At 39.3% G+C, this 15,153-nt stretch overlaps 1 protein-coding gene across 2 annotated transcripts in view; it reads right to left on the bottom strand.

Annotated features, from left to right (window-relative positions):
• BMT2 (base methyltransferase of 25S rRNA 2 homolog) overlaps nucleotides 1–14,722 on the bottom strand; it is a 77,598-nt gene extending 62,876 nt beyond the window's left edge. Inside the window, exons 1-2 of one of the 2 annotated variants that reach the window (XM_043463157.1) lie at nucleotides 14,424–14,557; nucleotides 11,378–11,416 (exon numbers count right to left, since the gene is read on the bottom strand). Coding sequence is in view for 1 of the 2 variants with exons in the window: in XM_043463156.1 (XP_043319091.1) it covers nucleotides 14,424–14,583 (160 nt within the window). In the remaining variant the exon portion in view is untranslated. Of the gene's footprint in view, nucleotides 1–11,377; nucleotides 11,417–14,423 lie in introns of both variants that reach the window. The other variant, XM_043463156.1, reaches the window with a different exon arrangement.
• Nucleotides 14,723–15,153: the final 431 nt, after the last annotated feature.

Here is a 15,153-nt window from a genome sequence, read left to right as displayed (position 1 = left end):
TCTTATACAGTAATATTTCCAGTAATCACTAATACTTGGTAGTAATAGGGCTCTCATTTGTTATATAGCAGACTGGCAATAACTGGCCATTAGAAACAATACTTGTGTAGTAACAGGGCCCTCAATTTGTTATATAGCAAACCGGCAAAAACTAGCCATTAGAAACAAACAAGCAAACATATTTTTCTAAATTCTCAAAGAAACACTCTCCAGTTTTAGTAACATCTTTCAGGTGTACTTATTTATTACATCTCTAAGTAGGACTATAGGAAGTAAAGTCTTTGAAACAAATATACTGATTGATTCTTCAATATATCTATTATGTTCATAAAACTATTCCTGACTTTACTCATCAGATTTAATGTCAAATGGTTCATTAAGGTACAGATTCATTTTCAAGGTGCTTTATTTTTATTTGAAATGGATATTGTCAATTCTTTTGCAATAACACAAGAGACGACTCTACATGTGGACATCACCAAAACCAGACTGATTACATTCTTTGCAGCTGAAGATGGAGAAGCTCTGTACAGTTAGCAAAAAAAAGACCTGGAGCTGACTGTGGCTCAGATAATTAGCTCCTTATAGCAGAATTCAGGCTTAAGCTAAAGAAAGTGGGGAAAACCATTAGGCCATTCAGATATGGCCTGAATCAAATCCCTTATGATTATACAGTGGAGGTGACAAACAGATTCAAGGGACTAGATCTGGTAGACAGAGTGCCTGAAGAACTATGGGCAGAGGTTCATACCACTGTATAGGAGACAGTGACCAAAACCATACCAAAGAAAAAGAAATGCTAGAGGGCAAAGTGGTTGTCTGAGGCAGCCTTACAAATAGCTGAAGAGAAAGAGAAGCAAAAAGCAAGGGAGAAAGGGAAAGATATATCCAACTGAATGCAGAGTTCCACAGAATAGCAAGAAGAGATAATAAAGCCTTCTTCAATAAAAAATGCAAAGAAATAGAGGAAAACAACAGGATGGGAAAGACTAGAGATCTTTTCAAGAAAGCTGGAGATATCAAAAGAACAGCTCATGCAAGGATGGGCACGATAAAGGACAGAAACAGTAAGGACTTAACAGATGCAGGAGAGATTAAGAAGAGGTGGCAAGAGTACACAGAAGAATTGTACAAAAAAAGGTCTTAGTGATCTGGATAACCACGATGGTGTGGTCAACTCACCTAGAGCCAGACATTCTGGAGTGTAAAGTCAAGTAGGCCTTAGGAAACATTACTATGAACAAAGCTAGTGGAGGTGATGAAATTCCAGCTGAGTGATTTCAAATCCTAAAAGATGATGCTGTTATATTGCACTCAATATGTCAGCAAATTTGGAAAACCCAGCAGTGGCCACAGGACTGGAAAAGGTCAGTTTTCACCCAAAGAAGGGTAGTGCTAAAGAATGTACAAACCACTAGACAATTGTGTTCACTTCCCATGCTAGTAAGGTTATGTTCCAAATCCTTCAAGTTAGGCTTCAGCAGTACTTGAACCGAGAACTTTCAGATGTAAAAGCTGGATTTAGCAAAGGCAGAGGTATCAGAGGTCAAATTGCCAACATTCACTGGATCATAGAGAAAGCAAGGGAATTCCAGAAAAACGTCTACTTCTGCTTCATGGACTGCACGAAAGACTTTGACTGTGTGGATCACAACAAACTGAGGAAAATTCTTCAAGAGATGGGAATACCAGACCATTTAACCTGTCTCCTGAGAAATCTGTATGTCAGTCAAGAAGCAACACTTAGAACTGGACATGAACAACTGACTGGTTCAAAACTGGGAAAGGAGTACAGCAAGGCTGTATATTCTCACCCTGTTTATTTAACTTACATGCAGAGTACATCACACGAAATGTCGGGCTGGACAAGTTACAAGCTGGAATCAAGACTCCCAGGAGAAATGTCAGCCACCTCAGATATGCAGATGACACCACTCTAATGGCAGAAAATGAAGAGGAACTAAAGAGCCTCTTGATGAGGATGAAAGAGGAGAGTGAAAAAGCTGGCTTAAAACTCAACATTCAAAAAACTGAGATCATGGCATCTGGTCCCATCACTTCACGGCAAATAGAAGAGGAAACAGTGGAGGCAGTGACAGATTTTCTCTTCCTGGTCTCCAAAATCACTGCAAATAGTGACTGTAGCCATGAAATTAGAAGATGCTTGCTTCTTGGAAGGAAAGCTATGACAATGCCAGATACCATATTTAAAAGTAAAGACATCGCTTTGCCGACAAAGGTCCATATAGTCAAAGCTATGATTTTTCCAGTAGTCATGTATGGATGTGAGAGCTGGACCATAAAGAAGGCTGAGCACTGAAGAATTGATGCTTTTGAACCCTGGTGCTGAAGAAGACTCTTGAGAGTTCCTTGGACAGCAAGGAGATCAAACCAGTCAATCCTAAAGGAAATCAACCCTGAATACTCATTGAAAAGACCGATGCTGAAGCTGAAGCTCCAATACTTTGGCCACCTGATGCGATGAGCCAATTCACTGGAAAAGCCTCCGATGCTGGGAAAGATTGAAGGCAAAAGGAGAAGGGAGCAGCAGAGGATGAGATGGTTAGATAGCATCATTGACTCAATGGACATAAGTTTGAGCAAACTTGAGAGATGGTGGAGAATAGGGAAGCCTGGCATGCTGCCATGGGTTCCAAAGAGTCAGACTTGACTTATCAACTAAAAAACAATTATCAATTCTAAAAGACCCTTTGTTTGAACATGCAAGTTTCACTGTTCTATGTAATGTACATATTCCAAATAAATACATAAACTTACTACATTTTCTGGTAATAGAAGTCATTCAAACCAAGGTTCTATGATCATATATGTTTGGGAAAATCTATGTTTAACTTAAAAAGATTTCCTTTTTTCAAGACTTAGTTTAGATTCTACAAAAGGTACAACTTAGGGAGCCCTAGGAAAACAGGAGTGAGGGAGTTGGGGAGAACAAGTTAAGGGAGGAGAAAATGCTAATACAAGGGTGCATTGTTGAGGCTGCGGCTGTGGACAACACAGAAGCATAGAGTGTGCCTCAGGAATTGTGCACCCAAAGGATGGGAGGCTAGAGCATTTATTTTACAGTTACTATCCCCCAATAATTAAGAGTTGGAACAATCTGTGCTTCTACCCTACACTAAGGCACTGAAAAAGGGGATGCCCTTAGTGGGCTCCAGCAGTTTTGGAAAAAGCTGAAAAGCAGAAAAGAAAGCAGCATTTAAATGGGGATTCTGTCAGAGCTAGTCCCTCTGAGCTCACAGTATCTGACCATCACACCTGAGGACCAATGTTATGTTACACACATGAGCCACCAAAGACATCTACTATAAATTCTCTGAGTCCTTACTATGTCATTGTATACTGTGAAACTATATTCAAAATTCTCTTTAAATACTGCCAACTTTTTATGAAGTTTTAAGGCTTACAATTAATATTTGCTCCACTAAAATTTTGAGGAAGGATTCAAATTTGTCTGTAAGCCTATAAACCCAAACTGTTTGCAAACTTCAATTTAATGTTTTCACTAACATTTAGAGTCTCCAGATTCTCCAAGTATGCTGATACTGAGACTAATATGATTAATAGTATATTTAATATATAACCAAGACTAAATGCAATTGTACATACTTTTCATTTTCTTTAGCAAATTTGCTGAAAAATACTCTATGTTAAATACTACAGAGAATAATAAAGTTAATGAGCAAGCACTGGCATCAAACAAAAGGGAGAAGACATGTAGTAGAATGTGGTATCTGTTCTCATAGAGATATAAGCCTGACATATTCTCTATGGTTCACGTAAGCCATTCCAGACCCAGAAGTTTTAAATCATGAATTTATTCAAGTTACCAAACCCCAACCATGAGGTATAACACTATGTTGCACGTCTGGTGGTTACAAAGTTGAACAAAAAACATAGTTAGCCTTCAGTTACTAGAAAATTCCACTTTCCAGAATACCCAAGAAAACTTATTTTTAAAATAAATTAATTTATTAAAAATAGATGTTCTGCAGCCGAACCTGAAATTAATCGTTAATAAACATTTCCTGCTGCTGCTGCTGCTAAGTCGCTTCAGTCGTGTCCGACTCTGTGCGACCCCACAGACAGCAGCCCACCAGGATCCCCCGTCCCTGGGATTCTCCAGTGGGTTGCCATTTCCTTCTCCAAGGCATGAAAGTGGAAAGTGAAAGTGAAGTCGCTCAGTCATGTTTGACTCTTAGCGACCCCATGGACTGCAGCCCACCAAGCTCCTCCATCCATGGGATTTTCCAGGCGAGAGTACCGGAGTGGGTTGCCATTGCCTTCTCCAAAACATTTTCTAGTCAGACTAAAATAATAAATGTAGAGAAGACATCAGTATTCGTTTGTTCAAATACATCATTTTAAGATCAAGTTAAAGCTCTGCCAAATCTTTAAAGTCCCCTGATTGTCACATAAAATTCTAAAATAAAGTTTGCATTAACAGGACTATATATTATATCCTTTCTTTACATTTAAACTTTAAAAAGTTTAAATGTAAAGAAAGGATATCAAGCTGGTTTTAGAAAAGGCAGAGGAATCAGAGATCAAATTGCCAACATCCGCTGGATCATCGAAAAAGCAAGAGAGTTCCAGAAAAACATCTATTTCTGCTTGATTGACTATGCCAAAGCCTTTGACTGTGTGGATCACAATAAACTATTGAAAGTTCTGAAAGAGATGGGAATACCAGACCACCTGACCTGCCTCTTGAGAAACCTATATGCATGCTGGTCAGGAAGCAACAGTTAGAACTGGACATGGAACAACAGACTGGTTCCAAATAGGAAAAGGAGAATGTCAAGGCTGTATATTGTCACCCTGCTTATTTAATTTATATGCAGGGTACATCATGAGAAACTCTGGGCTGGAAACAGCACAAGCTGGAATCAAGATTGCCAGGAGAAATATCAATAACCTCAGATATGCAGATGACACCACCCTTATGGCAGAAAGTGAAGAGGAACTAAAAAGCCTCTTGATGAAAGTGAAAGAGGAGAGTGAAAAAGTTGGCTTAAAGCTCAACATTCAGAAAACTAAGATCATGCCATCTGGTTCCATCACTTCATGGGAAATAGATGGGGAAACAGTGGCTGTCTTTATTTTTCTGGGCTCCAAAATCACTGCAGATGGTGACTGCAGCCATGAAATTAAAAGGCGCTTACTCGCTGGAAGGCAAGTTGTGACCAACCTAGACAGCATATTAAAAAGCAGAGATATTACTTTGCCAAAAAAGGTCCATCTGGTCAAGGCTATGGTTTTTCCAGTGGTCATGTATGGATGTGAGAGTTGGACTGTGAAGAAAGCTGAGCACCGAAGAATTGATGCTTCTGAACTGTGGTGTTGGAGAAGACTCTTGAGAGTCCCTTGGACTGCAAGGAGATCCAACCTGTCCATCCTAAAGGAGACCAGTCCTGGGTGTTCATTGGAATGACTGATGTTGAAGCTGAAACTTCAACTTGCTTTCTTGCCATCTCATGTGAAGAGTTGACTCATTGGAAAAGACCCTGATGCTGGGAGGGATTGGGGGCAGGAGGAAAAGGGGATGACAGAGGATAAGACGACTGGATGGCATCACCGACTCGATGAACTTGAGTTTGAGTAAACGCTGGGAGTTGTTGATGGACAGGGAGGCCTGGCGTGCTGTGATTCATGGGGTCACAAAGAGTCGGACACGACTGAGCAACTGAACTGAACTGAAACTTTTAAAAACACTAATTAAAAAACTAATTAATAATTCAAAACCCAAGTGATGCCAACTTAAAGTTGTGAAACCAAATTCAGCATGAAAATCAATGAATCAAATTATTCTAAAACTTGGTCCTACTCTCAGGATTAAACTGTAATTATTGACTAAACTCACCTTCATAAACCTATGCCACAACTAAAGAATATTCAATACAAGTTACTGCCAATGAAAAGACAGTAACTAGGAAAAAATAGTACATTCATTAATTGATTAAAAGACAGAGTTCCATGGAATATAAGAAGAAAAAAAAAATCAAGCTCATAGATGCAGAGAACTGACTGGTAATTCCCAAGGACAGGGAGTTGGGCAGTGGGCAAAATAGGTGAAGAAGGTCAAAAGGCGCAAACTTTCAGTTATTAAATAAATATGTCATAGGGATATTTTTTTAAAAGAATTCCATTTTTAGTAATTTTGAGATTAGTTTAAGATATTATTACTTTGATTGCAACGATCTTTTTAAGAACCAAGTATAAGAAGCTAAGAAGTTATTTCTTTTTGCTCTTACTCAATAACCTCAAGAACTGCTAGATTACAGGTCCAAACTCGAGTGAACCAATGGAATCTCTATACTGTCTCTTTAGAATGGATACTATTCCTTCTTTCTGAATTAACTTCTCTCATGCCATCTAGAATAGAAACTTGCTTTCTTTCAAAACATAAAAGAATTCTCATACTCTTCAAGAGGGTTTACCTCCCTCCCACTGGATCTTCCCTGGTGGCTCAGATAGTAAAGAATCTGCCTGCAATGTGGGAGACCTGGGTTCAATCCCCAGGTTGGGAAGATCCCCTGGAGAAGGGAATGGCTATCCACTCCGGTGTTCTTGCCTGGAGAATTTCATGGACAGAGGAGCCAGGCTACAGTTCATGGGGTTGCAAAGAGTAGGTCACAACTGACTATTAACAGAATAAACGAAGTAAGCCAAAAAACTCACAACCAGGTGGAAACAAGTTCAGCAACCATTACAAGACATTAAAACAAAGTGATCAGGAACAGATTATCTACATAGTTAAACCACACACTGACCAGCTTTCTCAGTATTCTTGAGCGTTTGATATAGTAGCAAACCTAAAGATGGCACAAAAACATCTAAGATGTTTGATGTTGAAGCGTTCCTGAGAATCAAACAAAGGAACCACCTGAAAAACTTGCATATTACACCTAATGTGCTGCTACTAGTCATTTCTCTGATAAGAGGAAAAATCCAATATTCTAATGTGCTAAAAAGGTTGAATCTTTCATATACAATGTTATTAACAGAAATATAAGCAGCAAAGGGGGCGGAAAAAAAAAAAAAAAACCAGATAAAGAATAAAAGCTTCAGCAATCCTAATACTGAAGAAGACACTACAGAATAGCCTAGATAGAAATTCCAGGAACCATTCAATCTTCAATACCCTTAAGTGCATCCAAGTGGTAGTTACAATTACACCTTTTATTTTTAAAAGTATGTATTTAACACAAATAATGCTTTCTATATGCCAGATACTGTTTAAGTACCTTACAAATATTAACTCATTTAACTCTAATGCCAACCCATTTTGACAGATATTTTACTTTACAGATAAGGAAACTGAAGTACAGAAAGATTAAGTAACCCTCTCAAAGGTACACATCAAACCTGGCAGTCAAATGCCAAAGTCCATGCTCCTCACCACTGTACCACCTTGCTTCTCATAATGAGTTTCTAATTTATGAACTTTCATGGATATGAACAAAGCTTTGCACTAAAGCAAAGTACACTGACTCTACTAGCCACAAACAAATGGTCTTTTGTCAGTCAAATGCAATTATTTAGCCTCTAGGTGGTGGTGATTTAGCCTCTGCAACTGCATTATTTGTTAGATTCCTGACAGCAATTTCAACTCTGGCTGCATTCACCTAGACGTTTAATTTAATTGGTCTGAAGTGGGAACTGGTCATTTATTTTTACTGCTCCCCAGATGAATCCACTGTGCAGTCATGGCTTAAAACCATGGATTTATGGCAAGACTGTAAACTCAAAAGCCTGGTGAAATAATATACAGAGCAACTGAGGCTTGGGGCAAACTGAAGAGCCAAATTTAATTCAAAAACAAAACACTGCATGGATAAAAGTTCACATTTATAAATATAATTTGACCCATGGTGCATTTTTTGTTTGTGGAGCACTCTCTTATTACAAACATACTTATGATGAAAAGTTAATTCAAACTGTAAAACTCTGAATACACTCTATACAAGAGATGGAAAGAATCAGTTAGAATCAGTATCTGTTATTCCCCTGTGAAACAACTTTACCTAAATGCATATATCACCACACAGATCTCTTGTTTAGTGTAAACAAAGGACTTATGGAGAATCTTCTAGGACTTAATTTTTATGTAACTGGGAATAGGAATTTCCATATAAATAGAGGAATTTCTGTTTAAATGAGAATAAGTAATACTCAGATGTCCCTCTAAAGGCATGGGGTTCTAAAATAACCTGTGCAATGAGCATCAATGATTCTACATGTAAAGCACAATTAATTAGTACAGTTTACATCAGTGGTTCCCAGATGTTTAGATTTTAAAACCAGCACAAACTTCACCTCAAAAATATAGGAAATGAATATGGGGGTTGAAAAATTTTGTGTGTGAAGTTAGAGTATATTAAATAAATACAAAGACATATACAAAATTATTATCATACCAACACACACAGAGACACTTACACCACACACAACATCCTTATTAGTTCACATTTTTTGAGAAAAAAAAAATTTTTATCTATACTTACTCCTGACAGTTTTAATTAAAAAAGTGGACTGATGTTAATGATATATGAACCATTTCAAAAGGCTAAATTAATCTAATATACTCATTTAAGCTATGACCATAAATTCATTACAAAAAATTTGTACTGAAAATTAAAATTTAAAAATTATGAATATAAAAAGATTAGATTCAAAGTACAAGGACATATTCTATATCAGCTTCCTTCTTTTGTGTGTCTGCCTTAAATCTACAAGGCAAGGTGCTAGATACTAGGGACACATAGATAAAAAGGCAGAGTCCTACTAAAGGAACTAAATTTAGTGGGAAAGACAGATAACTCAACTGGTAAGTGATAACTATTGGCTTCCCAAGTGGTTCAGTGGTAAAGAATCCACCTGCCAATGCAAGGAGATGCAGGAGTCGTGGTTTGATCCCTGGGTCAGGAAGGTTCCCCTGGAGGAGGAAATGGCAACCTGCTCTGGTATTCTTGCCCATGAAATTCCACGGACAGAGGAGCCTGGTGGGCTACAGTCCAAGTGACCGCAAAAGAGCTGGACACGACTGAGCACGCACGCAAGTGGTTAACTACAATCAAGGAACGGTAATGGCATCTTGGGAGCATAAAGGAGCATACTTATTTACTTATGTAAAACCAGTAACACACTACTGGTATCTTCCAAGAGTCTCTCCTCTATTATACATTATCATCACTCCATTGGGCTGTTCATCTGCCCTCAAAACTTTAACAGAGGACTTCCAATCCTTTACTACCAAGGGATACATCTGAATTAAATCATTACCATTACCCTATGACAAGCCAACGTGCCTATCTACTCTTTTCTCCATGCCCCCATCTCAACACACACATTTCTAAACTGGCTGGAAATGGCTATTTACATTTTTCCAGGCAAGAAATCTTGGCATCATCATTGACTCTTCCCTTTACTTTCACTAAAACTGTTCACTCTGACTTTCAAAAAGTATTTGACTTATCTTTCTCTATTTTCATGAACACTACTTTTACTTATACTATTATTAACCTTTAAAAAATAGATTGGTGTAAGAGTCTCCTAGCTGATTTACTTTCATCTAGACTCCTTCCTACTTCAATCTACTGTACTTCACCTAGGTGTTCTTCAACTCCTTTGCCCACTGTATAATCTACAGAGTTTTAAAATAATACAGATGCCTGTGCTCCACAAAGTTCCATAGACCAAACTAATGTGGAATCAAGGTTGATATCCACTGCATTTGTTGTTATATTTTCCCCCCCAAAATCAAAGGATCTATACCAATACTCTTGATTTTTACTGTATCTTTTAAAATGTAAAAATTTCCTAAAAAGATACCTACTACAAGGTGACTAAAAATAACAAAATCAAATAGTTACTATGTGTCCCTCACTGAGTTTATTCATGTTCCCTTTATCTTCCAGTGTTACTGATTATTACATTTTTTTCATTTTTCTTTCCCTGCTAGAAATGCAGTTCAAACTCCCAGCAAAACTAGGAGACTCTCCTTTCTGAGGACAGTTTTCAACTTACTCATTTGGTGATTGAGCAAAGATTCCATCACTAAAAAACAATGCTTTCAGATTTTGTATCAGAATCAGAAAAGAACATGTAAAGAAAAAAAGAGTTAAACGTCACTTGATTAAAAAAAAAAAAAAAAGGAAAACAAAGGGAATCTGTTAAAGTGTCTTGGGGTCAAAGAGTTGGTCAGTAATTTAAAGCAGTATTGAAAGCCCCCAAAGGAGAAAAAAATTAGGAAATTTCAACTAAAAGCACACAGTCTGTTATTCTAATTTTAAAAGTAATTTCAAAACTTTGTTTCATGAAAAAACACTAACAATACATTTATTCTTTCACTTTTAGACCTTTTGATTTTAGTTTAAAATTATTTCTAATTCAAAGGTTTTTCCCTTCCCCCTACAATTCTCTTGTTTCAGCTGTATGCTAAGGAAAAATCAATCACAAATGAGCAGCATATCCTAAACTGCTGTTGCAGCACCCTTTGTCTTAAACAAGGAGAATAATTTGAATAATCAATAAGAATTAAACATCTAAACTAGGCTACTTAGTAGCTGACTCTTAAAATGCTGCTCACAGCTGTTAACCTTTGTAACACAATTTTTTCCCTGACTTAGTCTACAAAATCAACTTATTCTGTGTTCTTCTCTTCTGTTTCAGTATCAGTAACCTATCCTATTTATTCTAACTACTTTTAAAATATTATCACTGCTACTAGTAACACTGATTTTTTTAAATGTAGAAAAGTATAATAAAGATCAACCATTAACCTATGCTTTGAGAATATCATTGTTAACAGGTTAACATGCATTTTAATTTTTTTCTGATTGATAACCTGTACCGGTCTATGTGACAAACTGTTTTAACCTGTTTTGGCATGCAGAAAAAGTAAATTCAGAGACAATTAAATTGATGAAAACTGCTAAAGACATCCACAAGATAGGTTAAAAAAAAATAAAGGTTTCCATTTATATAAACTCAATCCTTTATCTATAAATGACTGACACTAGAAACACTCCTTCTCATCTCCATTGCTAAACATTTCCTGACCATTTCCTTTTGGTAACTACTTCAGATATCAGTGCTGCCTGGAACACTGACCTTTATCTCCAACTCTCACTTTACTCTTATACAAAGAGGCAAAGGGTCTCTAAGTGCTGACAGAGGACAGGCAGTAAAATGGAGTAGAAAGGGGAAAAGTGTTAAAAGAAAAGAGTGCATTAAACTTAACTGCTAGTCTTCACAATTTTATCCACTACCCCCTACCCCAAGCCTGCTCATTGCCACAAGCATCAGTTTGGACAAATACACTGGGAAAGGTGGAGAGAAACTTTTTTCTACCAACCTTATTTTCAATCATATTCTTGCTTCATTTTCAATTCCACTATCAAAGAGAAGGAAAGGGAAAACTTCATTATCCAACATTACACTCATTATCCAGGACTCACTCCTGTCTTTTACTATCTAGTGAATGTTTTGCCTCTTCCTTCATTCTACCCCAATTTATCTTCTTCTCTGCTGTCACTCCAGAAGAAACCCACACTTCACGTAGCTCTAACTCAGCAAATCATTCCTATTATTCCATGGACTGCCCCATTCTCATCAATTTACATCCTTTTACCCAACACAAATTCTAGGGCTACTTCCTGCTTCTCATTTTCCCTCCCACTCCAAGAACATTTGGAGACACCATTAGGCTTTGAACTGGGGGGAAAAGAAAAAGAACACTCATCTCATAAAATCTGTTAAAATCTCATAAAATATGTTTGGTACTAATGATGAACTGTCCAAACTTCAAGCAAGTTATTTTACTATTTTTAGGACTCAGCTCACTCATGTGTAAAAACGAAGGAAGTCATTTAGATTATCACTTGAAAATCTGGCTGACAAATTTCCGAGCACCATTGACAGGGGTTCTGAAACTGTATATCTGAGGTGGAATGGAGTAATTTTCTAAAAGGCACCCATATGAGTCTACTGTTTATTCATGTTTGGGAATCACTAAAGTTCCTTCTAGTTTAACATTCAAAGATTCTATGCTGGAATTTTCACTGTATTTTCTGATAGGAATATTGTTATAAAAGGAGTACAGTTTCCATAATTATTGATATTACAGTACAGGCATGTTACTGATTAAATAGGCCTTTGTAACCTGACCCAGCACCATTTGTATTATTATTTTATAACCAGAGAAGACCTGCAAACGACACTATAATGACACTAAGACCTCAAAGTAAAGCACTAAATTAGTAAAGCACTAATTCTTGGTATTATTATGTGAAAAATCAGACTTTTTCAGGTGGCTTTTTCACAAATTTTTGTCAAATCACAAGTCTTGACCTACATGTCAGAAATAAAGATAGAAAGGGCATGCTTTTTAGGATCTTTTACTTTGCTAGTTCACTGATGGGGCTTTGTATATCATTAAAACCCAGAGAAGTCTAGATCATTGGTGGAATTCAGGGCATTAAAACACCTAAAGAACAGTCTCATTCATATGCTTACAGACTGCCAGGACTTTACCTGCCCTAAAGCAAACTGTATCATTCACTTATGAACTACATGTATCTATCCTAGCTCTGGTAACTTCCAAATACTAATTCTCGTTATAAACAAGCATTCCCCTGGTTAATATTCAGGCTTAGACACATGCTTCAACATGCGGGAACTAAGAGAGAATAAACAGCACTTTCTGATGACACAATAGTAGTATATTTAGTAGAACCTAATTTTTGAATGAATTAACATGGATAATCAAATTATAAAAAGGTAAAAATGGAAAATGAATTATATGCTATTCATTTTTTTCTTTAAAAAGAGGTACTCGCTTAAGTTTGTACAAAATACACGATAAAGTGTGTCATTTCTTCATTTTTCCAAAGAACACAAGACCCTACTGAATGCCATTATGTAAGTGAATTCTCTGAATATCAAGAATGATGCAATCGTTGCTATGGTAACTACTCATTTTATTGAATAAATTGTGCGTTGGGGTTACAGCATTCTTTTAAAAAACAAATTTCAATGTCTCAATATGCCTGATAAGTCTCTATTGCTAACTATTAAACAATAACTATAGGCTATTTTTTAGGATTACTTTTAAAGCAGCTATTTAAAAATCGAGCCTTGAGTTGTCAAGGGGAGAAAAACTTTAAAGTTTGAAAAATGAAACACATCACGTACATTCAAAAGAACAAAAGACACTTAGTTTTACTCTTCCAGAGTAACCGAAAAGTGTTTGTAACTCAAAAGTAACATTATCTTAGCTATCTGTTCCTTCCCACTGTCATAATTTTGCTTCTGATCCAAGCTTAACCAAGTGTAAGACAACCACTACAAGACTACCGACTTCTTAATATGCAATTAAGCTAAAGCCAGAAGAAAGTAAAAAAATTATCCCTCGTTTTGATCTTTAGAAGAACTGTCTCCTGAGCACAGGAAAAAACTGGGAATTTTCACTGTCAGTTTCTTATAAAATAGTTCTGTTAAAAAAAAGCCTGTATTTTAAAACACCAAGTATAACTGTAGATCCCAACTATAAACACTTCCCAGGCCCAAGCAAAAGCTACTATGGCTTCTCCTTTGCTCAAGATCTTCCATAAGAGGGGTTCCCAGCGATGGCCTGTTTCGCGGGGTACCCTTAGGAGGCTTAGTAGTTGCATACTATTCATATCTAAAGAATATTTTGAGAATCTGCCCCAGATCTCTCTCTCTCCCGCCTAAATAAACACTAAGACCCAGCATTTAAAGAACGGGATGGGGGGGCGGGGGGTGGCAAGGATGGAGCCCCTCCCCCTTTTAACAAGGTGAAGTCCAGTCAGCTAAAAGGCCTGCTGACTTCGCAGCCCTGGAAGCCAATGCGAGGAAGCTCCGGCCCGGGCTAAACCCGCAGGAATGAGGTAGTAAGAAGGGGGTCAAACGCGGCAACAAATCAAACAGGCTGATCAAAGCGCAGGGTAATCAACTCGCGCTTCTTCCAGTCCATCTTTCTCGAATGGATTTCTACCTCACTTCGTGTTTGAGCTGCTAGTCTCTCGTAACGATCGACCTCCACCTCCTGTGTGAGGGTCTGGGTGCTTGTGTGTGTGGTGACAACAATCTCAGCACCCAGGCTGGGGACAGGGGATGGGGGAGGTGGGGACTCGGCTCCTCCACAGGCCTGGAACTCTCCTGAAGGGCCTTCGAAGAAAAGGGGGCGGGAGGAGGGCGCCTGAAGCCGAACCGAGGACTCGACCGAGAAGGGGGCGTCCTGGCCTGGGAGAGCGGCCCTGGCAGGGGCTGACGTGCAGCTCCTTCAGGTTGTAATGGTGGCCCCTTGGGGGAGGGGAGAGGTTGACAAGGGGCCGGGGGCGACGAGGCCTCCCCTTCCCCCCGCTCCATTCGCTGTTTACCTTCCCGGTACTTCTTGCGGAGCCGCCGGTGGACGCTCTTTACCACCCCGGAGAGCTTCTCCTGCTCCAGCTTCCGCTCCTGCTCCCTAGGCGGCGGAGTGCTCGCGGGTCCGGCCCCGTGCCCGCGAGCAGCGCTTCGGCCGCCGGGCCCCGGCTCCATATCGCTGCTGCCGCCGCCGCCGCCGCCCCTCGGGCCCCCGCAGACGCCCGCCTGACGGAGGAGGTGGGGAAGGAGGAGGCAGCAGCGGAGGCAGCAGCGGGAGGAGGCAGAGGAGTCAGAGCGGCTGCCTAGGAGGTGGCCACTTACTCAAACGCACAAGCTGATTGGTGGAGTCTGGAGGGCTGGGAGGAAACGGAAAAGGCCAAAGGCCAATAGACGGAGAGCGCTAGGCCGCACCCGCTTGTTTGGGAAGGCGAGCAGCTGAAGGAGGCGGGGCTTGCAGCTGAGGTTGCTGAAGCAGTGGGAGCTCTAGGCCCGACAGCTCCTCTCCCTTCCCCGCCGCTCCAGGGATCCTGTGCGCAGGCGCTGTGATGAGGCCACGGGAGACGCGCTGCAAGCCATGCGCTTGCGCGACTGAGTTTGCTTAGGTTGGGCATCTTTCTACCTCCCAGCTTTCTCACGTCTTCGAGCCATTTCCCCTCCTGAGAGTTACATTCTGGTGTGACGCTGTCAGGGTCCTCTATCTGAGACTCAGCTTCACCTTGTCAGTTGTTGGTTCCCTTTAGCTGC

The sequence above is a fragment of the Cervus canadensis genome, chromosome 3 (assembly GCF_019320065.1).
Source record: "Cervus canadensis isolate Bull #8, Minnesota chromosome 3, ASM1932006v1, whole genome shotgun sequence".
In the NCBI taxonomy this organism is placed as follows: Eukaryota; Metazoa; Chordata; class Mammalia; order Artiodactyla; family Cervidae; genus Cervus; species Cervus canadensis.
This window is presented reverse-complemented; position numbering and strand designations above follow the sequence as displayed.